The 25,857-nt window shown below is 39.5% G+C and overlaps 2 protein-coding genes across 2 annotated transcripts; both read right to left on the reverse strand.

Annotated features, from left to right (window-relative positions):
• Positions 1–8,198: 8,198 nt before the first annotated feature.
• SYNJ2BP (synaptojanin 2 binding protein) lies at positions 8,199–19,695 on the reverse strand. The gene is made up of 4 exons (XM_026708953.2): positions 19,443–19,695; positions 12,537–12,673; positions 11,056–11,151; positions 8,199–9,837 (listed from the first exon to the last, which is right to left on the reverse strand). The coding sequence occupies exons 1-4, from the start codon at positions 19,504–19,506 to the stop codon at positions 9,691–9,693; spliced, it is 444 nt and encodes a 147-aa protein (XP_026564738.1). The 5' UTR covers positions 19,507–19,695; the 3' UTR covers positions 8,199–9,690.
• A 3,132-nt stretch (positions 19,696–22,827) lies between these two features.
• LOC113438475 (disintegrin and metalloproteinase domain-containing protein 20-like) lies at positions 22,828–25,637 on the reverse strand. Its single transcript, XM_026703860.1, has 2 exons — positions 23,629–25,637; positions 22,828–22,870 (listed from the first exon to the last, which is right to left on the reverse strand). The coding sequence occupies exons 1-2, from the start codon at positions 25,635–25,637 to the stop codon at positions 22,828–22,830; spliced, it is 2,052 nt and encodes a 683-aa protein (XP_026559645.1).
• Positions 25,638–25,857: the final 220 nt, after the last annotated feature.

Genomic DNA, 25,857 nt, shown 5'->3' on the forward strand with positions numbered 1-25,857 from the left:
TATCCTGATATTATCCATGCAAAAACTGACCAAGAACCAAATATGCAGGCTAATCAATTACCTTTAAGAGATTATTGATATTTTCATATAAACATATACTGAAAATTGAATAAAATCAATTTTAATGGGGTCCCAGTGACAGAAAATCAAATTTAAGAAGTCATTTAAATAATAACTCACAACTGTTTTAAAGCAGTGTCAAGCACAATGCATTTTAGAAATCAGTCTGGTCCTATACAAGTTGCTGAAAGCATTTCGGTTTTTTCTCTCTCAGCAACATGGCTGTGACACTTTTTCCTTAGCAGAGCCATGACAGATGAGGCATCCTGCCCTGTTGAAGAAAACATTGCCATGTAAAAGAAGTTTAAATGATTGTTTGGAAATCTGCCAAATCTTGGATCTTTTCGTGAGGCAGCTTTTCTTAACCTTGACAACTTTAAGATGAGTGGACTTCAATTCCCAGCATTCCTCAGTCACAAGTGAATCTGGCTTCTCCATTGACTTTGCCTGTCAAAAGGTGTTCACATGACCCTGGGACACTGTGATGTCATCAATATGAGTCAGTTGCCAAGCCTCTGATTTTTGATCACATGATCATGGGGATACTGCAATGGTTGTAAGTGTGAAAAATTGTCATAACTTTGAACGGTCACTAAACAAAACTGTTGTAAGTCAAGGACTGCCCGTATTGGGTGCATGGGTAAGAAAGGATAAACATATGAGAACTTTTTCAGGTCATCAAGGAAAAAGCAGATGGCAATATTCATAGACAGGTTGAAGCTATACACTAAGACATAAACTCCAGCCATGTACTCCCATAAATCCCATGCCATTTATTCCTTAGTAAATGTTAATTGTTGCCACCAAGGAAAGACAAGACTGAGGCGGCCTTAGTTTTGTCAGGAGTTGATCTACAACTAATGATGACATACTATTAGTGGATGTTGTGGTAAACCTCTTTAAGTGAATAATAATGAAGCCTGCAATTAAAGCATGCAGCTGGAACGGAGAACTGATTGGATTTGAATGGGAAAGCAGAATTTCCCCTTGAGTGCACTTTGTGCTCAAACCAGCTGAAGCATCTCTAACACGGAGGAGCACAAAGGAAGAAAGTGTGACTGATCTTCCATGGGCTTAATAAGCTCCATCGCTATTGCCCGGTCTGGTAAGTGGCTGGCATCCAATCACTATGGGAAATATGATGGCATTCTGGAATTTAAATATGGCATGGCAGCCTTTGCCCGAAAGGAAAACAATCCTTTAAATGTCATTGGTTCCAGAGAGTGACAGCCTTAAATCATGTCAGAGCAGAACCTCCCATTAAGAGAAACACTGTATGGGCATGTTATTTTCTTGGCACCATATGAAAATGGTTCGTTCTTACCTTATCTTTTTGATGTTTTTCATTTTTTCAATTCAGCCCACCACCCTGGCATTCCCTGATAATCTCCTATTCAAGTACTAATTGCGTCTGGCATTCTTAGTCTTTTCCAGATCAGCCCAAGTACAGTATGTGCTTTCAGCTGCAGAAATAGCTCCGTCAAACTTAAGGCTGCCTCTTCAGTTGAGCTTGATACGTAATGACTTCTTAAAGTACATCTATATCAGTGGTGGTATTCTACCGGTTCTGCCCAGTTCTGCCAAGCTGGTAGCTGCGATGAGCAGTGAAGACCGAACCAGTTCTCTCCACCGCTCTGCTGTTGGACCCACCTGCCTGCCCGGGCTCCCATACTCACTTTTATCCTCTGAATTTGAAGCGCAGCTGCTTTGCGCGGCACAGAAGAGTGCCGCGCGGCAGTTGCTGAAGTGACTGGGATCGTGCAGGCTTGCAGGAGGTGAGTTAGAACGCCTTTGCGTCTGCATAAAGTGCGCATTTGGCCCGTGCACTCAAAATGTGTGCATGTGCACGCCCACCAAGCCACGCCCACAGAACCGGTGGCAAAAATATTTGAATCCCACCACTGATCTTTATGTATATTTATTTTCTTCTAGATTGTCTGCATTAATTAATGGTGCATCAGGGCTAGCCTTTGGAGCAAAAGGCAAGGGCCTCACTCAGCAGAATGAGTAGATCTTTTCCAGGGTTGGGATTCAAATTTTTTAACAAATGGTTCTGTGGGTGTGGCTTAGTTGATGGGCGTGGCTTGGTGGTCATGTCACTGGGTGGACATGGCTTGGTGATCATGTTATTGGCTGGGTGTGGCCAACTCAACGTCATTCACATCGAGGCATGCATCTCCTTGCCTGGCCTCTCATGACTGTGGGGATGCTGCAATAGTCGTAAGTGTGAAAAACGGTCATAAGTCACTTTTTTCAGTGCCACTGTAATTTTGAATGGTCAGTCCACACAAGCAAAGTGCCAGCAAAGGAGGGAAAAATAACTCCAGAGAAGTTCCTGAAACAGGAAATCTAGTCCTGCCAAGAATGTAATAAGGGTTAACGGAGAGGCAGTTTCTGTAAGCAACACCAGAATGTTTCCTTCCTGCCTTTCTTACAGGATTAGGCCAGTAATTTCTTCTAACAACCAGTTCTCCTAACTGCTTAGAATGTTAACAACAGGTTCTAGCGAATAGGTGCGAACTGGTAGAATCCCATCCCTGATCCTTTCCCATAATACAGTAGGACTGAGGGAGTGGGCAGAAGACTTTAAGATAATTGAGACCTAACATGATGTAAAAACTGGATTGATTTCTAACCCTCCTGTTTTCACTTTTGATATCAGAACTCACAAGCAAATTCACTATTTAGGATACAAGAGCAGCTCTCTCAAAGCCCTGAATTAATGCTTTATAAACTAATACCAAGAGGGGGCTGTAAACCAGAATTATTGCTTTCAAAAAGCCCAAAGTGGCTACCAGGATGGAAGAAAAGTTTGAATAAAAAAAGCACTAGAAAATGTCATAAATTCTCCCCATTTATAGAAAATCTAAGCCCATTTTTCTGTTCTTGATCCCTACCTAGTTGAGAGTTGTATCTTTCTCAGATATATGGTGACTGAAATTTATCTCCTCTTTCCAGGAGACTTAATTTTCACCCACCGTCTCAACTATGAGCAATTCATCAAAAACCATTCAACCGCTGGAAAACGAATAGCCTATTTAAACAAAAGTTCTTTAGTAACGGGAGTACTCCCTTGGAGAAGGGAGACTTTATAATATTGGTGGTGCTGTTTGGATACTTGGAGGGATTTTGTTTGTTTTCAGTTTCTCTTGTGTCATCCAAAAAATGAAATTAGTGCACCCAAAGTTCATTAAAAAAATCTAACTAGGAAGCAGACAGGAGTCAATCTGGAGTCAATAGACTCAATCCCAAAGGCTGCAGCATTTGAAGCTCAGATAAAAGGTTCAGATGAAAAAAAGTACTTACATGTAACTGAAGGATAAGTAGATTCCAAACCCCTTCCCCAATAACTTTACTTTAACATGGGAGGGGGTTGTCTCTTGGGTTCATTGAAAACTATAATGAAGTTTCCCCCTTCCCCACATCTTCATCTGGAGCATCATGTTCAATGTAAAGTAACTTTTCTTTCAGGTAATTAGGGCAGTTTCCAAGAAGATCTGTGCATAGGACATAGCTGGCTTTTACAGATCAAAACCAATACTCTTCCTGATGATTGTTGGGTCTCTTCAGTAATAGGCACCCAGCTACCAACATTTGTCATTTATGATCAGCATCTCCAAGTGCTCCTCAAAGGAAACTCACTATTTGAATGTATTTCTTTAGTCTAAAGAGAAAACCCTATGACAAGTGATTAAAAACCAAACCAAGCCCAGAAGGTAGACTATATTAAATTTTAAAAAGCACTCCTAAGCATTGCTGTATCCAAAAGCAGAGGTAAATACAGAAAATTCTGCAAGCTGTGGTCCTAATCCTTTAAGGGAAATATTCTCAAATTTTCCAACACCACACCTTTTAAAATGATAAACACTTATTAATCCCACATGATATATAATACCAGCATGATATATAATAGTACTGTTTGCTTCACCTGATACCTCCTTCTCTCCAACACTTTCTCTATTCCACTAGCATGAAAAGTAAAATCTAGGAGAAAATAAAACTGAAAAAAGCCGAACTCATATTCAACAGTTTTGCTGCTGGCCACAATGTATTCTGCAAATGCAGTGTCCAACTTCAACACCAGGTACTGCATTAAAGGTAATCTCACAGAGTGGATGGTAGCTATTCCTGATGGGAAATGTTTGGATGAGTGGAAAGCTATGATACATGAGCCAGAGCCAACTTGTGGTGGCTGAAAGCAATGACAGGACTCTGCCTTTGTTATCTGCTCACAATCCCACAAAGACTCATGAGCCACACTTAGAAAACTCCTTTTTAAGCCATGCACGATCCCTTCCATTATAAAGAGGCCAGAGTCTTACTGGCTGACAGAGCATCCAATATAAAATCCACTTGGATATTAATATTTTGGTCTTTTATTAACTGATCAGGTGGGAATGCAAAATTAACACATCTTAATTTCGTTTCTTTTTTTCTCTCTTTTAGTCAGTGTTGATGACTCCTGGGGACTGGAAAAGTCCCAGAGTTTTCTTGGCAAGATTTCAGAAATGATTTGCTATTGTCTCCTTCCTAGGTCTTAAAAATTAGTGACTGGTCCAAAATTATCCAGTTGGTTTCATGTCTAGGACTAGGACTCATGGTCTCTAGCCTCAGGCCTTAAATACTGCACTATGATCAGACTGATTCTTGAACAGCAATAGCACTTAGATTTATATACTGCTTGACAGTGTTTCAGAGGCCTCTCTAAGAGGTTTAGAGAGTCAGCATATCGTCCCCAACAACCTGGGTCATTTTACCAACCTCGGAAGAATGGAAGATCGAGTCAACTTTGAGCCTGGTGAGATTTGAACTGTCAAATTGCAGGCAGCCGACAGGCGGCTAACCACTGCACCACCTCAGCTCTTTGCATTTTGGTAGTGCTTCATGCACTGTGTAGATCTTCATGATCTGTGTAGGCCTGAATGTTTATGGTGGCTTCAGCCCTAATCAATACAATACCTGTTTTGTTTTTCTGTTAACACCTGAAGATGAACAGCTGCAAAAGAGAGTAGTAAAAATTAGTAAATTGATACATATTAAAGAAATTAATCTAGGAAAGGAGCAGAGTTAGATTTATTAAGCAGCACTCTTTGGGTTTAAATTCAGGTAATAATACATGTGTTTTTCCACCTTTTTATGTATTTCCTCTTAAACTGTATTCCTTAGAAGCTGCCACCTTTTTTTCATGCTTGCAATAAAATTGCCACAGTTGTCCTGTCTCTAGTCCATAATTTATTATCACCCTTTCCTCCATTTCTTGGTAATTCTGTACAATATACCTTTTCTGAATCTACTAAAGTTACTGCTGCCAGCGCATTGTAGCTTATTGAGGTAACTTTAGCAGGCAAGACAAGAAGTTGGTCCAATCCTCCATTCTAAATACCACTCCATTGTTGTATTGATTGCCATTTGGATGCCACAATATATCTGAATACCCCTAGAGCTCTAAATGGTCATCACAAATTAGAGTAAGAAATGGTTTAGCCTTCTCTGCTGGCTGCAAAATTTAGTCTAAATTTTCAAACAACTGTTTTAAGCTGCATCCCTGGTTCTTTGCATTAGGTTTACTGAACCTCTTCTATGGGAATTCACTGTTCTTTGAAACAGAGGCATGGGCTGTTCTGTTCTTTGAACATTTTCATGTAGCTTCATCCACTGCTTCCAATTGCACTGGGAACACTGCAGCTGCATTGCAGTAAGAGTGACTGGGACATATTTACTGTGTGTGTCTTCATGGTAAAAGGAAAATTTCAACAACAGAGATCTGGATTCTTTCAAAATTTAATTTTTTAGGCAATAAAAATATTTATTTGTATACAGTTCTCATTTTCTCATTGCCAATAATTAATTTACCCACTTACTTAATTCAGATTCCCAACTCTGCTTTTATCCAAAACAAGAGAATTAAAAAAAAAATCCAAAGGGACATCTTTGATTACTTCCTGTATGGTTGTGTCAGGTACAGGGGAGGAAATCCCAAACATACTGTAGAGCAATGTTATTCTATTTTACTTACTCTACTCTTTATTCCTCATAGCTGATGCTACAGGAAAAATGTACAATTAGGAAATGAATTTTCTGCCTTCTTGTTTCCAAACCTTTCTGAAAATGTGCACACGAGCTTTGTTCCCTATGCCCATCCATCTGGTAAACTCGCAAGATTCATTTTTCTCACCATGTATACATCCAAACAAGACTGTGTTGTTCCTCTGTGTCATATATTATGTGGGCATATGCATAGTTTTGTATTTATTTTGTCATGTTTATGTAATGTATATTGGAGGTGGTGACCCTTTCAGAGATTATACAATGAAATTTCCTTTTAATGTATACCGATTAGTATACTTTCAAAGTGCCAATAAAGATATTCTAAGTTCTAAGAGTTTTGGATTTGATACTTAAATATTCATGTGTTTCCAAAGAGAGAAAAAATTCAGTACCAGTTATGCTTGTTTTGCCTGAAAGGGAAGCAGGAAGGTGAAGAATTTTGACAGCTCCCAGTAAAAACTATTGTGGCCTAGATCAGAGTTGCAAATCTTCTGATGGCATGAATGTTGAGAGCATGAACCAATCTGAACAAGTCAAGGACATAAAAGAGCAGAGCTAAAATTTTTGTGGGTTTGGGACTGAAGCATTTGGAAGAGATTACTACCTTGAAGCGTATTTGAAGAATTTGCATTTCACTATTCAGATACTCCCTTCAAATGGTAGGAAAGGTTTTTGATGTTAGTGGTCCTCAACCTACAACCACAACTGAGCCCAAAATTTCTGTTGCTAAGTGAGACATTTGTTGTGAGACTTTACGAGATTTCTTGCCACATAAGTGAATCACTGCATCACTTAACATGGTTGTTAAGTGAATCTGGCTTCCCCATTGTTGGCCAGGTCGCAAAAAGTCATGATCCCAGGACACTGCAACAGTCATAAATATGAGCCAGTCACCAAACGTCCAAATTTTAATCATGTGACCATGGGGATGTTGCAATGCTCACATGACAAACAGTCCTAAGTCACTTTTTCAGGGCTGTTGTAATTTCAGTCACTAAAAGAAAAGGTTGTAAGTTGGGAATTACCTGGAGTTGATGTTGAAGGCGGCTTTGGAGACCAAAACAGAGAGCTGCACCAAATGGGAGCTTCTGAAATATGCCAGCTTTTTACATGCCAGAAAAAAGGCAACTATGGGAAATATTTTTTTGGGGGGGGGTAGAGGGGGAGGGCAGAGCAACTAACGGGCATATATATCTATATCTATATGAAGTCCACAAGTTGCCAAGTTTGTAGGCCTCTGCATTAAGCAAAGTCAAAGGAGGAAAAAGCGGGGGCTGTAAACAGTGGTGGAATTCAAAAATGTTTACTACTGGTTCTGTGGGCATGGCTTTGTGGGCGTGGCAGGGGAAGGATACTATAAAATCCACATTCCCTCCCCACCCTACTAACCTGCATTCCAGCTCCGTTCTCCTGTGCAGGGCAACAAAAGGAGATCCAGCTGATCAGCTGGGACTCGGGAGGCAGAGAATAGATTGGGGGGAGGGGGCAGTCAGAGGTGGTATTTGCCGGTTCTCCAAACTACTCAAAATTTTTGCTACCGGTTCTCCAGAACTGGTCAGAACCTGCTGAATACCACCTCTGGTTGTAAAATCAGAATACCTTGGTAACAGATACTCTGATTTCTATTGGGGTCATAAATCAAGGATAATCTTTATCGCAGGAGATTCACAATACTCTAATACTTCCTTGCACACTAAAAGCTTCTGTTATCAGAGTTCCCACTTTGCACCTGTCCGCAAAATTATACTGTTTCGATTGTACCATACTTGTGGAAATTGTCTTTTCAGTTACAACAATCCTAATAATCCCTCTCCCCCCCAAATTGGAGAGGTCTCGTTGGTGTGGCTAGGTCCTCATTTACTGGAATAGGGTTCCCACAAAGGAACGACAACTTTCTATCTCAAGAAAGGCTGGGCATATTCTAGGTAAATGTAATTGGAGGACGGGCCTCCTTCCACTGTGCTAAAGGGATAAAAAAGGGGAAAACACAGCAGGCACGCAGCAGCATATCTCAAGCATTCTCCTGTACAGAAGTGTTTGAAATTTTAAAAGTTGAAAGAAAGAAAAAAAAAAACACCATTCAGCACAGATTAGTTTCAAGAGGTACCGCACATACATTTTTTTTGGCATTATGTGTTTCTCATACATCGATTTTCCTTTGCAAAATACAAAAACAGATTCCATTTCAGAATAAAATCAGTGATACTTTAAGGAGTTTAAATCATCCAACTCTGTGATACAGTCAACGTATGAAGGTTTGCCACCTAGAAAGTGAAGGCATTGTAGCTTTTCTTTCAAGTAACTTGTCATCGTTGCACAGACTTTTGCTTCTATAAACAAGGCTGCCTTGTTGCATGGCTAGAGAATTCCACTGGTGTAGTTCACACTCTCCCACACAAAAAGCTATCATGAATATATATTGCTTTTTACTGGAAAGAGCTATCTGGCACTTTAGCAATTTAAGAAAAGAGTATGTTTGACTATCCAATCTGAAACAAGTTGTGTGGAAGGAAACTCTGCAAGGGTCTACTTCCCAGTTACAGCTTGCAACCCACAGATAAAAGCAATGCATTCTTCCCCATCGTTCAAAATAAACCATCAAGTGTACACAATACTCGAAATTGTCTATTCTTAGAGAACAGAAAGGAACAAAGTATCATCTTTCCATGCTTAGGTTGGAGGAAATGTTTCGTTGGAAGGGAATGTTTTCAGCTAGAGAAGCGCTACAAAAATACAATTACATTTAGCCATAATTTAAATGATGTTTAGCCTGCCCTGCCAAAAATATTTTAGTCGTTAACTAAAGATGTGCTCATTATCACTTTCATCTCTCATTATTATGGACAATATTCTTCTGAGAAAACATAAAGAACAAAGATAAATCGGCATTTTTTTTTAAAAAAAAACACCTAATACCCTTTTCACTTTTACACTAGATTCTGCACCCGTAATCCACAATACTCCTGATCAGGCAAACCTGCTTTCTTGCATTTTCAAGGTCACTTCACTTCACCTGAGACTCAACCCTCCCCACGTCAAAGCATAACTATGCTGCAATTGTTCTGGAAGTTTCCTTCATGTTTCAGAAGCAGTTTCGCAAGTGGCCAAAAGGACAGTTCTCTTATCTCATCTGTTGGGGGGGACATAAAAATACAACCTGTGCCCTGTTGCTTAGCTACATGTGAAAAAAAAATGTTGAGTGTAGGAAAACTCACATGATAAAAAGAATAAATCCGAAAAGACCGGATTAATTTTCTCCAGGGCCAGTGAAGTCAGATTGTCCAGCTCATCAGTTTTCAGATTCTAAGTGTATGAAATTTGAAACTTCCCTAAAGGCAGCCAAAATGTTTAGTGTTCTCCAGCCTTTCCCAAAGTGATACCCACCAGATTGGAAATAATGGGAGTTGCAATCCAACACCATCTGAAAGGCACCATGTTAGGGAAGGCTGCAGTGAGCAATGATTCTCTATTACTCCTCTCCCTGTGTCAGTCCAGAGTGAAATGTCTGATTTCTTCTGTTTGAATTATTTTACAGGTACATAGGTTTTCCTAGACACCAAGATCTTTGGGAAATGATGCTCATCACGCCCGCTGTCGATATCTAAGGAAGGCCCATAACAGAGTTGCTGCTGCTGCTACGGCCAGCCCTGGCACCAAAATCATAGCCAAAGGAATGCCTCCTGGATCTCCATCTCCTCGGTGGCTTGAGGGACCATTCTGGGGCAGCAGCTGCAATCAGAAGGAGGGGAAAGGCATTAGCAGTTGAATCAAAGAAGGAGGTGGTTCAACTTTCTAAGGAAATTCAGAAAATCAAGGACAACCCATGTCTTCAAGTTGGCAACATTGACAATTCTCTTCCGAGGACGTATTCAGTCAAACTACTTTTGAAAGTTTGTGCATGTCCTAATGAGATTAAGTGAGGTTCCCATGTTATACTTGAGAAAAAGACAGAGGCCTTTGGGGAATTACTTTTCACCTTTGCTTTATGGAAAACTTGAAAAGATCTCCTTTTCACACCCACCCTAATGAGGAAGCTCTAGCCACCCTTCCGATCAATCATTTCCATTTGCAATCCCACCAAAACAAACAGAATCAAATAAAACTCCACTACATGCAACAACAGACATCCACATCTCTCTCTTCTGAAAAAAAAAATTCCAATAAAACTATAGGGATAAGTCCAGGCAGCTGCTAATTCAAAAGCTAGCTGTCTTTCTTCCTCTCAACATTAATCAAACCAACCTTCAGTGGAGATTTTGCTATGGCACGCTGTTATAGGTAATCTGAACATTTTGCCACTTGGTAGGTTACTTTAAGGTCTTCATTTGCTATGCATAAAATTTATCAAAATGCCCAGGGAAATTTTAAATTACATAACAGATATACAAGTGTACATCAGCTTCCCCACATTGCTCTTGTTCAGATGTGTGGGACTACAACAAGTTATTTGCATTCCCAACACAACTGAAGAGCACAACATTGAGGAGATCTGACACATTCTGCTCACATCCAACTTCTGCTACTTATGTTACGTTTCCCCCTAGTTTCTCTTCTTTATCTCTTGCCCAACTTACATTATAAGTATCCTAATTTTCCCACACCGTGGATTTTACTTGGAGGGGCGATATGGCAGCAGCAACAGTTTAAAGACCTTTTTTTCCCAGCATGGTGCTCTTCCTATACAATACACTGCAACTCCCCAAATCCCTCAGTCATTTGGCCTTGAGGATGGGAAAAACAGCAGTAACTTGTTCATCACATCTGGAGGGCACCAACTTAGAAAACAGTAATTTATAGTAGAGATGTTCAAAATCAAGGCTTATGTTCCTCATCCAAATCATGCCAATCCAACTACCTGGTGTAGCTTGGAGTTTTCCTGAAGTAAATTCTTTGAAGCCTTTTGGGGAAGTTCTACCAAGCAAAAACTAAGGAAGAGGGCCTACATACCCTGTGTTGAACTTTTAATGATACATTATCACCAGCTGTCCTGAAAAGTTCCACAACTTTCTTGTGCAGCATGTTCTTCAACTCCTGATCATTAACCTGGAAAAAAAAACACATGTAAAGACAATTAGGTACTCGCCTAAAACTGCCTGGACCCAAACCATCACTAAAGAACAAAAGCCTAAATAGAATGAATAATTCTACTCCATTAGATAGAATACAATAATTAGTACAGAGCATTTAAATAATGCATTCCAAGTGTTTTAAGAGCTCGAGTTTTCCCCTCATATTTTCATTAACTGCCAGCATTCTCAGTACATTCTGCACACAGAATAAGCCAGAACTGTATCTAAGTATTTAAGAGATGAGCTAGTATAGAATGCCATCAGCTTCAAAGAGCTTTAAAATGTTAAGAAATGGAAACAAAACTTCAATCAATATAGACACAATGCTGTAAAACAAAGGAAGGTAATTTGTGGCTCTTGTAGCTTCTTTTTGTAGACTTTGGACCGTCTGGTGAGGTTTACTAAAAACTGATAGCAGCTCCCTATCATTCTGATAGAATATAATTCTTTTTTGGCCGAGTGTGATTGGACACACAAGGAATTTGTCTCGGTGCAAATGCTCTCAGCGTACGTAAAAGAAAAGATACTTCTGTCAAGAGTCAAGAATCATAAGGTATAACACTTAATGATAGTCATAGGCAATCAAATCATACTAGGAAACAGTCAATATAAATCGTAAGGATACAAGCAACAAAGTTACAGTCATACAGTCACAAGTGGGAGAGGATGGGTGATAAGGAGTGATGAGAAGATTAATAGTAATAGTAGTGCAGACTTTGTAAATTGTTGAACAGTGTAGAGGGAATTATTTGTTTAGCAGAGTGATGGCTTTCGGGGAAAAAACTGTCCTTGTGTTTAGCTGTTCTAGTGCACAGTGCTCTATAGCATCGTTTTGAGGGTAGGAGTTGAAACAGTTTATGTTTCATATTGCTAAGGTTTCTTATCCCCCAGAGGCAAACTTTCAAGTCAGACAAATCACATACAGGATGGATTATTTCCATTATTTCTCAACCATTATTTATTTATTATTTCCATTATTTCTCAACCATTCTGGCTGGGGGATTCTGGGAATTGTCCACACATCTTAGGCTAAGGTTGAGAAACACTGAATTTATGCAGTTGGGGTTGAGGCAAACTCATATTGTGGCTGTGATAAAGCCTGCTCAGATGTTATAAGTGATCGTCAACCTTCCCCTCATACCAGTATTAGCTAGAAAAGACAGGTATTGGATTGAGGAAATCTGTTACACAATGGAGTGATGTATCAATTAAACTTTGGTCTTGAATTTTCAAACAGCTTAGTGAATACAGATTGGATGGATTTACAGAGCCAGCTAGTATTGTGAAGAAATTGAAAATGTTTCTTCATCATTCTCCGCCCCACCCCTCAATGAAACAACTTCACAGGACAGTATTTACTGCTAAAATCTTGTCTCCTTCCTGAAGGCGACCATCAAGTGCAGCAGCTCCATTTTCTTTGATCCGGCTAACGTAGATGCCACTGTCATTGGGGATATACTGCTGGTCAGTCCCGCCAACTATATTAAATCCCAAGCCTAAGAAAAAGATCAAAAAGAAAAGTTATTTTAAAAAATGGGATCACTCCCCAGCCCAAAACTAGCAAGAAAGAAAAAAAAAAACTCAGAACAATGAAAACTATTCCTTGCGACCGTCATAAAGCTTCTTGAACCAAAATAAACAGCGTTTGGAAACGATGCATATTTGGTTTGTATTTTCAAAACATGTAATTTTCATTAGCCACAGTGCACAGTCTGGATGGCAGCACTCAGCCTACCAGGCTGACCTTGCAGGCTAAATTTAGTTGGACCCTTGATATTCCGTTGTAGGCTATATCGGGAAGTTTCTTTTAAAAAAATCAAATCAAATCAAAATAGCTTTTGTACTATTGTGCAAAAAACTGTACTGCTTATGTAACTAACTGGAATCAACATAAGGGTGTTTGTACTTTATTTGTATCTACACAGATTTACGGAATACCAACTCCAACCAACTGTGGACATATTATATAATAAAAAGTCAGAACAATATCATAGATACCCATCAAGAAAAAGACATATGAAATAACATATAAAATTTTTACAAGGGCTCAGTCAACACCCTGCCCTAGGGAGTAGGGAAATAGCCAGGCTTTCAATGCCTCTTAAATTATCATCCCAATGGGAATCAGGCAGCTCTCTAAGGGGATACTTTTCTAAGGGCAGGTGCTGTGACAGAGAAGGTATCGGGTTCTGAGTTCACCCAAAGCCCATGAACTCCAAATATTCCTCACAGCAAGTCAGCTGCCCATGTCACCATATCTCTGCTGATGGCGGATCTGTATTTCTGCTTGTGTGCTGGCCGATGGCTTTAGAATGACTCAGCAGAGCTGAGGATGGATTCTGCAACAACTGCAGGGCTGCAGGATGGATTCTGCAACAACTGCAGGGCTGCAGGATGGATTCTGCAACAACTGCAGGGCTGCTGGAAATGCCTCCTTATTGATGGTGGTGCATATTGTTAAAGTGAGTTGGGGCACATATAGGTGGTTATTAGGACTTAGGTTAAAATATGGTGAAGGTGGCACCAGGTGGGAATCAGTTAGTGAGGGTTGGAATAGGGTAGGAATGTAGACATAGGGTTAATAGCATTTAGGGATAATGGGTTAGGCATGGCCAGAATTAGAACTGTGTATAGGCCTGGGTGTGGTGGGGTGTGTCTCATGATAATGGAGATAAAAGGGAGCAAACTCAAACCCAACTCTAACCTTGCTTGGCTTTTAGCCATTCTTGCCTGATTACAGTATTTGTTGTTTAATGCTATATTGAATAAAACATCATTGTCCTAAAGAGGGGCTGGAGTTTGATTTAAAGACAAATCTTCAATACTCAAGGACTGGCTGAGAGAAGGATCTATAGCAGAGTTCCCCAACCTTTCTGGGTTGGCGGCCCAGAGGGGGGGGAAGGAGGGAAGAGCAGAGTCCTTTATGTGTGCATCCACGAATGGGGCCACAAGCGTGCAATGCAAGCAGGGTAAGAATGGTAGCTGCTGCTGGCGTTCATGGCAATGGTAGCACCTGCAGAGCACTCACAGACAGCAGTGCCCTCATGGCACTCGCACAAAACTAGCACAATGGGATGTGCGCGCACATACATGCACTAGCCAGCCAGTTATACAGCCTGGTGGCCAGCCGGCCATGGCCCAGTAGTGGGCCGTGGCCCACAGGTTGGGGACTCCTGGTCTATAGGTAATATGGCTTACTTGGCAGAACCTCAAGGACACCTCACTCTGCCAAATCTTACTGGATGGGAAATAGCTTTCTCTCACAGAACCAGGCCCTCTTTTATTTCCTGGCTATGCAGGTTGTCCTTGACTTACAATAGCTCATTTAGTGACCGTTCAAAGTTACAACAGCACTGAAAAATGTGACATGACCATTTTTCACAGTTACAACCTTTGCAGGATCCCCTTGATCATGTAATCACAATTCAGATGCTTGGCAATTGGTTCACGCTTATTACTGTTGCTGTGTCCCAAAGTCCCAAAAATAGAATAGAATTGGACACACAAGGAATTTGTCTTGGTGCATATGCTCTCAGTATACATAAAAAGAAAAGATACATTCATCAAGAATCATAAGGTACAACATTTAATGAAAGTCATAGAGTACAAAAAACAATCAAATCATACTAGAAAACAGTTAATATAAATCGTAAGGATACACGTGACAAAGTTACAGTCATACAGTCACAAATGGGAGGGGATGGGTGATAAGGAGTGATGAGAAGATTAATAATAATAGTAATGCAGACTTTGTAAATTGTTGGACAGTGTTGAGGGGATTATTTGTTTAGCAGATTGATGGCCTTCGGGTGAAAACCGTGCTTGTGTCTAGTTGTTCTGGTGCGCAGTGCTCTAGATCCTATAAGACAATACTAAGCTAAATGGTTGCTTCAGGCACAAGTTGTGAGATATGAGATGCAAGTTGTATGCCATTTGTCTGATTTAACTTTGGTAAAGTAATAAAATGGCTATAAAAATATAAAACATTGGAAAAATATTTTTACCTAATGAAGAATATATTATGGTTACACATCATTTTGTTTTGATTTTTGTGATTTTAATATTTTTGATTGTACATTGATGTTGTTTTATCTTTTGGTTACGTGTTGCCCAGAGTTTGATACAAGATGGGCAGATATATGTTTTACAACAGTGGCGAATATCTGTAGCTCGGGTGTAGGATGAGAGTGAAAGTTTGTTCTCCAAGTTTGTGGGTTGGTTTCTGAACATTTTGTTACCAGGCTAGGCAACATTTTCAGCGGAGTTTAGGGGATGTCAGTGTCGTTTTTCTATTTATAACGGCCTCAGGTGTGGGTGTATCAAGTGAGGGTCTTGTGATGGATCAGCTATGCGTCATCCATGAGACTTGTGCAGGAATGGGATCCTACCAGCATAACAACCGGTTCGGTGAGCACGCGCTTTGCGTGGGTGTGCAATACTTGTAAATCAACTTCTCCTGCAAGCAATAACCTTCTCCTGCTGATGCGCGACACTCAGCTGTGCCATGCAAAGCAACTAAGGTTGCTTTAGCAGGGAATAAAGAACAGCCTGGAGCCCAGGCGGGCGGGTGAGCCCAACCAAAAAAAAAGACTATCTTCAGAGAGAACTGGTTTGGTGTCGGCTGCTGTTCGGAGCTACCAGATCTATAGAACTGGGCCAAACCAGTAGAATCCCACCCCTGGTCTTGTGAAGGGTCCAATATGTGTTTTAAATAAATAGATTTCTAAAGGCAATGAATACACAAAGTAGAAATGACAAAGAATGCAGCAATGATGTACTTGCAACAGCCTTGTGAAGGAAAAAAGAGGAATCATACAAGTGAAAGATATTTGTCCCAAGTAAAAATTGTTAAATGACTTCATATTATTAGGAGTAAAAACAAAATCTAGCCATTTTTGCCTACTATACAACTAGAGAAATTGGAAACAATACAGTTGAATTCAGGAAGGAGAAACCATGTTACTGCAATCCCAGCATAAACATTCACTTTTAAGACTGCCACACATCAGGTATTCTTTCTACTGTCACAATGGGTTAAAATTAGCATTCTTGCATACCTTTAATCTAAGAAATGCTTTAATCTGGAGTATCAAATGACATCCCCTTTCTTTGAGATGAGATATACAGTTGTCACTCGCCTTACCTTCTCCTCCCCACAACTCCATTGCTTTATTAAATCCATAATGACCAAAACAATATTCAGCAAATATAGACTCCTAATACACACTGAATTAAAATAGAATAAGACAATCATAAAAAACACATGCATGCATGCAGGCAAATAGACCCTCATTTAGACACTATAAGACACACATTTATTTCTGGACTAGGATCTGACTAATCCAGATTTAGCATAATGCTTGATATTCCACTAGGTGTCACTAACGTCCAGTAGGGCCTTCACGTACCCCTATTTTTAAACTATAGCTTGCACTTTTAAGATTTTGTTTTTTGTTATTTAGTGGCTACCTTTTTAAAAAAAACAACAACTAGCCATGCATTTTACTAGAGTTAGTGGGATGTTGATATTAAACTTAGCAATTTTGGAAATGCGTGGATTGGAATTTAGATTATGAATATATTTAATATAAACATAAACACTATCATCCCATAGTTTATTACAGAATAAATGAATCAAATTACCCAGACTGCATGCTAAGAAACCAGCAAAACTACAAAGTTTAAAACTACAGTAACTCAATAATTCATGGTTGGGTTTCCCTTGCATGTGCTTTTTATCCAAACAAGGATTAAACTGAATTTAAAAAAATGTTTGCCCTTAATTAGAGGATATAATCCCAAGAATGCCTTTATTTCTTCTCTTGCCAGATCACTTCTTTTAACAAAGAAACCTAGTGTGATCCATTTGCAACATAGTCTAGGCAGCACAGTGTTAATGAGCTCTCAGGAAGAATTTTACTGTTTACTTCAAAATGTGTGATATCAAACTTTTTACTGTAAAGCAGTAAACAACAGTATCAAGCATAAGCCATCAGACACAAATTTAAAAACACCTGTAAATCTAACTAGATTAAGTATCACATATATTCACTTCAAATCTCTGTACACACAGAGAAAAATACTTAAAATACTTTAATTCTACAATTAAAGACACATCTTTTGCGCCAATAAGCTTGGAATAGGGCAGACAGGAACCATCTGTTTTTCATAAGAATTATCCATAAGTAGAGTATGAGTAAGAAAATTACTTTAATAAATAGCTAAACAACTGTGAAGCTGAGTTGAGCCCAGAACAAGTCCAGGATGCTATCTTATAAACTGTTCTCACTGGTCAAGTTGATTGGAGCTTCCGAGAGTGGTAATTTTGCAACATCTGGAAGACCACAAATTGTTCTGCCTTAAACCATCCAGCTTGACTCTTGCTGTAATCTCCAGTGTGAAAATCAGATTATAGAATGAGATTTACATAGAATTCTCTCTCCCACATTTTCTGCATAACCAGCAACTCCCAACCTTCAATTTCCCTTTATAGTGTAAATCCTGCACGCCGACTTTAGAAGAGCCCCGTCAAGTTTAATAGGAACTGAAGAAGCTTCTTGGATGAGAAGCAAAAACGTCTTCAAGGAAAAACAAGAAAGTCGAGTTGCCTCTTGAAAAAGCACCTAATGACTGAGAATCTCCACAGACAAGTTTAATACAAGTAGTCTATGGAGATTCTCAGTCATCCAGGTTGTCCCAAAGGTGCTTTTTCAAAAGGCAGCTGGCCTTTGTTTTTCCTCGAAGACGTTTCACTTCTCATTCAGGAAGCTTCTTCAGTCCTGACTGAATGGTGCAGAATGGAAGGAATTATATTTATATAGTGTGCAGCAGCAGCCATAAAAGCCAATGCAAACCTAAGTGGCATTAACAGAGGGATTCAATCAAGATCACGTCCATTACTACTACCACTCTATAAAGCCTTAGTAAGACCACACCTAGAGTACTGCATCCAGTTTTGGTCACCATGCTATAAAAAAGATGTTGAGACTCTAGAAAGAGTTCAGAGAAGAGCAACAAAGACGATTAGGGAACTGGAAGCCAAAACATATGAAGAACGGTTACAGGAACTGGGCTTGGCTAGTCTAGTCCAGGGGAGACATGATAGCAGTGTTCCAATACTTTAGGGGCTGCCACAGAGAGGAGTGGGGGTGTCAACCTATTGTCCAAAGCACCTGAAGGCCAGACAAGGAGTAATGGATGGAAACTGATCAAGGAGCTTCAACCTAGAAATAAGAAATTTTCTGACAGTGAGAACAATCAACCAATTGAACAGTGGTGGGAGCTTCATCACTGGAGGCTTTCAAGAAGAGAGTGGATTGCCATCTGTCTGAAATGGTGTAGGTGGCGTCTCCTGCTTGGTCAGGGGGTTGGACTAGATGACCTACCAGATCTCTTCCAACTCTGTTATTCTACTCTATATTCCTCGCAGTCACCTAATTTAATAGGGGTTCCATACAGTGCTGCAGCCTCAATATAGCGCCACTAAAAGGCTTTATATTTTTGCTTCAACTTTCACACAGAAAAAAAAAACCCTCAGAGTTCAGTTTCAAGGGAAACCTGTTCTTTGAAGATTAAAATCTGTTTTTATAAAGTTTTCCTTTATTAGTCAAACACAAACAAGAACAGAAATTACAATAAAACGTTGAACCTGGCACAGTCTTCCTAACATCAATCTTTGTCATTACTTCGCTAAATCCAATAATAATGTTACATCATTTTATTCCATATACGTTAAATATACATATAATCATTCCTTATTTACATGAATCTTCCGTCTCTAGCCAACCATAAAACTTGTCCCGTGTTTTATAATAATCTGAATCCTCCTGAGTTTTTAGCCCCTTTTGTTAGTTTATCCATTTCTGCGCCTCTCATTTTTCAACTTCATTTGGGGATATCTTCACGTTTCCAATTCGTGCATACGCCAATCTTGCTGCAGTTATTGCATGGATTATTAGATATATATTTTCTTTAGAAGATTAAAGCCTTTAAAAGCAACCCTCCAGCGCTGTGCCGAGGATCCGAAGCAGCCCTGAAAGCCAAAGGGCCCCTTTCCCTCTCCTTTCAGGAGCAAAGGACCGAGGGAGAGGAGCGCCTTCTAAGCGGCGTAGCTTCCCCGGGACCCCGCTTCGGACTTTCCCCTTTCCCCCTCCCGACAAAACCCAGCCTGGCGCTCGCCTGCCCGCAGCAAGAGCAGCTGCTTCAGCCAAAGGCGGCGGCGGCGGCGGCGGCTCCCGGAGCTGCCGGCCGCGGATTTTCTAATACCTGAAGGTCCTCGGGTCAGATGGATCACTTCTTCCGACAGCAGATAGTCCACCCCGCCGTTCATGCTGCGCTCTCCTGCGGGGTGGGATCTCTGCTCGGCGCCCGAGTCTCGCTCCGCCAGGCGAGCGCTTGAAGGTGAACCCCAGCCAAGCCAAAGTCGAGGAGGAGGAGGGGGAGGGGGCTAATAGCGGCGGCAGGGGTGGCCGCGGCGGCACTTTCACTTTCAGCAGCTTCGCAAACCGGAAGGACGATGGCGGGCGCTAAGAATTCTGGGGCTTGTGGTCCTCCCGGTGCGGAACGCTTGCTCGCCCAGTCACGGGCGGTGGACGGGAAGCGAACCGACTGGGCTAGTAGTACACACAGTGCAGTTATCACATAGCGTGAAGGTGGCACTTTTTCATTCTGTTTTGAGACATACTTGTTCCCAAGGAATTAATTTGGAATTAGTCAATGAGGGGAAAACACCAATTTTCTCATATCCTTTATTTTTATAGGATATGATGGGGGGGAGGGTGATGTAATCCAGTGTGATCAGGGATGGGGAAAAGATGGGATGAGAGAAAATGTACAGATGGACCCTGTAGTCCACCTGTACATTTTCTAATATTTACATAATATTAGAAAATAATTATAATTAAATAATAATTAATATAACATTAAAATAATAATTATTATTTTCTAATAATATTACAAAATATTAGAAAATAATAATAATAATAATAATTGATAATAATAGTTACAAAGATTGGGGAAAAGTAGATTCAAATATAAATGTTATTTATTCTCTTCTGTTTTGTATAGTATTTCTGCTTTCCTTCATTTTCAATTTTTGAGACTTTTTTGGGGGGGGGGGTGTTCTCACTTCCAAAACCTTTTAAAAGTCCATTATATTTCTCAGCTTGCCATCTTCCTCGCCTTCCCACCTTTCTGTGACCACTTTATGATGTAATTCTTCTGGCTGTTCATTTCCTTACAAAAATACTGTAATAGGAACAAAGATTCATAATTACTGTGATATTGCTACAATTTGTGAGTTGGAGACTCTGGGCACTTCCCTAACATTTTAATTATTTATATTATTATTTAAAGGGGAAAAAGGGAAAACTAATTCTGATATACAGTAAGTACACATTTAAAAGAGAAAAGGAAGTGTAGTAGAGAAGAAAAATAATAATACAGATGGATAACTAATAAATTTTGAATTCTAAAGTAACATATGACTAATATACTCTCATACACCATTAACAACTTACAGCATTATAAAGCATTTCACGTCCATTTTCTACTCAAAATATGTCCCTGTGTCATAGTAAAATGATTCAGTTGGCACAATTGAAATCAATTAAAAGAGAAAAAAAACTAAACATAATAAATAATGCATTAAACAAATGCTCAAAGTCAGTGCTTCTCAAACCTGAATAAATTATCCAAAATTGGGTAAAAGTGTTTTTCCTTTGGGTAACAATATGTGGACTCATTATTGATCACAAGGGGACATTTAAGTTGACTTAAAAGATTGCCATATACATTACAATATATTCAAAAATATCTCAAAGTATCTCATTACAATGAAAATCAATGAAACTGCTAATGGTGATTTGACACGAAGAGTTATAACCATTCATTCAATAACCACTTGAAGTTACAACAGTGCTGAAGTAAAGGACTTAGCAATGAAGACCGCAAAGTTCATTAAGAGTTTTTGGTAGGTGGGTAATGGGTAATGAAGAAAAAGTTTGAAAAGCACTGCTCTAAATAATATACAGGCTATATAACAGAAATTATACAACACAAGGTTCCCAAAACCATTACTTTAGTACAGGGATCCTTCAAACTTGACAGCTTTAAGACTTATGGACTTCAACTCCCAAAATTTCTCCAGTTATGTTAGCTCAGGAATTCTGGGAGTTGAAGTCTACAAGTCTTAAACTTGCCAATTTTGAAGACCCTTGCTTTAGTGCTTGTTTATTTACGATGTTATTTATCTGGGTTTTTTTTTCTGGACTTCTCCAACAGGACTGAGATAATAAATTCTAAGGCTGAACTGGTTCTGCAATCAACAGAATGAATAGGTGGGTTAATGGATTAACTAATTCAATTCAAATCCTGTTCTAATGCAACAAAAACAAAAGTATCAAATATAAAGAAATACATCAGAAACTGAAAAAAACTTTAATCTGTGCAATCTGTGCAAACTAATTATTCTTAAGAAAGAAACCAATATTAAAACATAGAACAGATTTGTACCAGAAGGCAACAGGAAATATTTATTTAGGAGAAAGTTTTGCATTACAATTCAAAGATAATTATAAATATGCAATTTTCACTATTACGAGGTACAGTAGTAGATACCTCAAAAATTTCTACATCTTTAAAATGAAAACAGAAAAACAATAGGTACTGGAAAAGCTGGTCTTCTTTACAACACATGTCCTGGAGGTATCTAAAGTGGTGATATATTATTATTCTCTGGGTTACTGAATTCACATACATAGCATGTACTGTCATGTTCCAACATTCAGAGATATGTGAGGTATTGGTTTGAAGTGCAAAATCTTACATTTAACTATATTCCAATCTCTACCTTATCTGGAAGATGATAACTTCAGATCAATTTGCTTCAAAATAGGATTAAATCAATTAATTAAGAATATTAGAATTCTTATTATGCTCCTATTCCTTTGTTGGACTTCATCTGACTTTTAATCATTCATGTCAATTTGAGACAGGCGAAAACACAGGTAATCAAAAGCACAATCAACTGAATTCCCCGAAAAATAACTTTCCTAAAATGGTACTTCAAATGTTGCTTCTCCAAAATATCTACGTTAATCCTCAAATGCTCTGATGCTGTATTTATGTATTAACTACATTTATTAAATGCATTATGTGACCCCAGAATTCACACACAGTAATTCTTCACTAGGACTAACTATCCATGTCTCCGTTCCAGGATGAAAATGAGACTGAGAAGACTAGGAGAAGTTGGGGAAAAGATACCAACATCAGAGTTCAGATATTTGGGGATTCTGGAAGCTGTAGTTCTAATCCATCTAGAGCCCCTTTCCACACAGCTCCCAGTTCCCCTATCAATTCTCACCTTCAAGCACCTGTCACTGACACAGCACAAGGAACTATCTGACAGAACTCCTTCTGAAATCTCAAAAAATGAAATGGATTACTTCATGACGGTTCTCAGTGTTCTTTGTTGATTTTTTTCATGTTAAGCCATGAAGATGGTGCCTTACCTCTTGAGACAGAATTTGGAAGTATGCCTAGAAAGATTCATGTGTTAACAGAGACAATGCTAGTGAACTCCCGGGATAATGTAAGGAAACCTGTGTCCTCCCCCTGTCTTTCCTGTAATGTTTATCCAGCAGTTACATCACAAAACAATGAGAGCTTTTTGCACACCAATGTTGGGACTTCTTTACCTCATTGGACTGAACACAGAGAGAGGAAGTTTTCAAACATAAAAGCCCAGCAGTTCAGAGCAATGAAGAAAAGGGCCATAGTATCTTGTTCCATGTGACTTCATAGGTGCATGTCCTTTCTCATATTAGCTTCACACACTTTTAAAGTCATATGCATTTTACTCCAAAGCTTTCTTAACAGCCTTTTTAAAAGTCAGATCCAAACTGGGAACAAAAGCCATGGAACAAAACATTCCACAAAGAAATGGACTTTGGGAAGGAGAATAAAGTGATAGGCAAGTTAAATGGCAGGAAACAGGAAGTTGCTGCTTTCTCCAGAATGACGAAAGCAACGTTGCAATATGCCACCACAAGCTAGGCCCCTTTAAGGCATGCACACAATTTCACAATTCACATAGAAAAGGACCAGGGTTGAATCATGGCTGCACCATGCTGGTGACATCAGCCTGACCTCTGTTGGCATCCCTACAGAAGCCAATGCTTATTGAACAAGATACCAGTCTCTTTTGCTAATATTACCCAATATTATCTTGTTAAAAGATTTGATGTGTGAACCCTGCTTCATTTCTGTGACTTATTATGAGCTTTCTTTTTTCACTTTTCAGTCCGGCTGCCTCAATCTTCTCTCAGACTCTCCGATCCTATATACAATTTGCTTCCTAAAACAGGCACCAGAAAGGACAAGTGCACAAAGAGGAAATACAATTGCTAAGATAATTTTCATTTGGGGATGAAGTCTCTCGCTTTCATACAGAGGTGGTGGGCCACTGTCAATACTGCCACCGTTGCCTTCCTCTTGGCAGTCGGGGGGAGCCCAGCCTTGCTCACAGTGACAATGCTTGAAATTGTTGCATATTCCATGATTATGGCACTTTGTGACATTGCAATCGTATCTCAAGAGAGACACATTAACACACTCCCTGTTAATACACATCATGCCATTGCCACAAGGAGTGCCATCTCTCACTGCTCCAATATCAATGATCTTCATCCCACTGTGGTAATCGGTTCCCCAGCATTGTTTATTGCCCTTGGAAGTTTGAACTATGGTGGTGTGATTCTCCAAAGAGGGCAAGCTTTCCACATTTTCACACTGGATACGACCACATAGAATATTCTTAGGTATACATTTGCTATAAATTCCATGTTTAAGGCCACAGTTGCCAAACCGGTTGCCTTGAGTATTCATTTCTCTAAAGCAAACTTCTGAAGCAACTGTTGCTTTGCTGCCAAAGATTGCTTTGCATTGTCTATCATGAGTATTACAACTTCCATTATAACAATATGCACCATCATTGCATGGGGCACCATCTTGCACATAAACATCTTCGGGACATCTCTCAGAAACTCCATTGCAGTACTCGGGGAGATCACAACTGCTTTTCTTATTTCGGCAGACTGTTCCAGCAACTTCATACTGACACTTGGTACAACACTGTCCAAAAGCACAAGTGGCCCCTAAATGTAACTTACAGTTAGAGTGACAACATGGATCCAACTTGCATTCAGCTTTGGTACCACAGTCACATTGCTCTCCATTATCTACTACTTTGTTGCCGCAGAATTTGAATTTAAATATTTTATTAGGGTCTGGTGGAATTAACAAACAGTTCAAATTTCTTTGACTGAAGTAATCTATATAACTGCAGTTGCTAAACTTATCGGTTATTACTTGTGTTGGGGCCATAATGCATTTTGCTCGATCACATACGCAGTATTTTGAGTCATGTTGCATGCCAAGGTTATGTCCTAGTTCATGGATAAATGTGTTAGAAATACGGTACAAACTGGAAGTAATATATGATTCAACAGCTGATCCACTGTTATCATCACAAATCTTTCCTACGTATGCTAATCCTATTGCATGACCGAAATTCTTAAATATAAATAAGTGCCCAGCATCATTTGGTAGATGAGAAAGTAATGAGTCTCTTCTCCAACTAGTGAATTCTTCAAGTGTTTTAAAGATGTCATCATGAATTGATATAAGATTTCTTTCTGACCATATTTCTAGTCCCGCAATAGACAAATGAACAGAAAGAGGCTCATACAGTACATTTGCAATGTAGAAGATGTCCAGAATATTTATAGCAGTAAGAGTTTCATTTTTGCCAAATTTTAAAAAGCGTTCATGATCAATCACAATAGCAATCTCTGCATACCTCTCATGTGACCACCAGTTTGCTTTAGATATACTTTTGTCTGGTTTTTGGTCCGGATTTTGGATCATGGCTTCTTGATGTCTTTGCTCTTCCTGTGTTAGGCCGCACACCATTGGAATGACTCCCACCTTTTCTTCTAATTGAAAGACTACATGTTGAAATGTAGCAGATTCTGGAAGTGGCTCTATTTCATAAATCTTATTTTTAAATTGCAGTAGGCCCCTGAGCCCTCCAGAGCAAGTGCTGATGATGGCCAGAGAGAAGGGCTCACCTTCTACAACACCATCATAGTAACAGTCATCCCTGAAGAATGGATAATCTAGCTGGAGATCTCCATCCTTATTATAAGTGAAGATGGGTAGATGCTTCGGGATTAAGCCTCTTTTCTGCCTAAGGTGCATTACAAGATTCCTCCCGTCAATTTGAAACAAATAAGTCATATTCTTGGATTTCTGTTGTCCAAATTTGAAGGTTAATGATTTTGGGATAGTTATTTCATAAGAAGCATAAATAAAGCCCCAAGGAGGTTTGTGAGAGGCAGTATCAGTCAGGGAAGTTATCAAGAAGGTCATCACCAGCCAGGGAAGATGAATATTCATATTCTCTGGCAAAGAAAGGAATCCCTTAAAATACAAAATACATTTTCTGACATTTCAATTCAGAGAAGGAAGCCCCCAGCAACTGATGAGAATCTAGGAACAAGTTTTATCAGGCTGTAAACAAAATGTCCGCCACAAAGACGAAGAGGATTCTATACCAGGCAACTGTAAATGGAGTTTCCTTTGGGATGTGGGTGGAGCTTAGGGAGCAGACATGGAA

The sequence above is a fragment of the Pseudonaja textilis genome, chromosome 1 (assembly GCF_049901715.1).
Source record: "Pseudonaja textilis isolate UNSWEBS1 chromosome 1, rPseTex1.2, whole genome shotgun sequence".
NCBI lineage: Eukaryota > Metazoa > Chordata > Lepidosauria > Squamata > Elapidae > Pseudonaja > Pseudonaja textilis.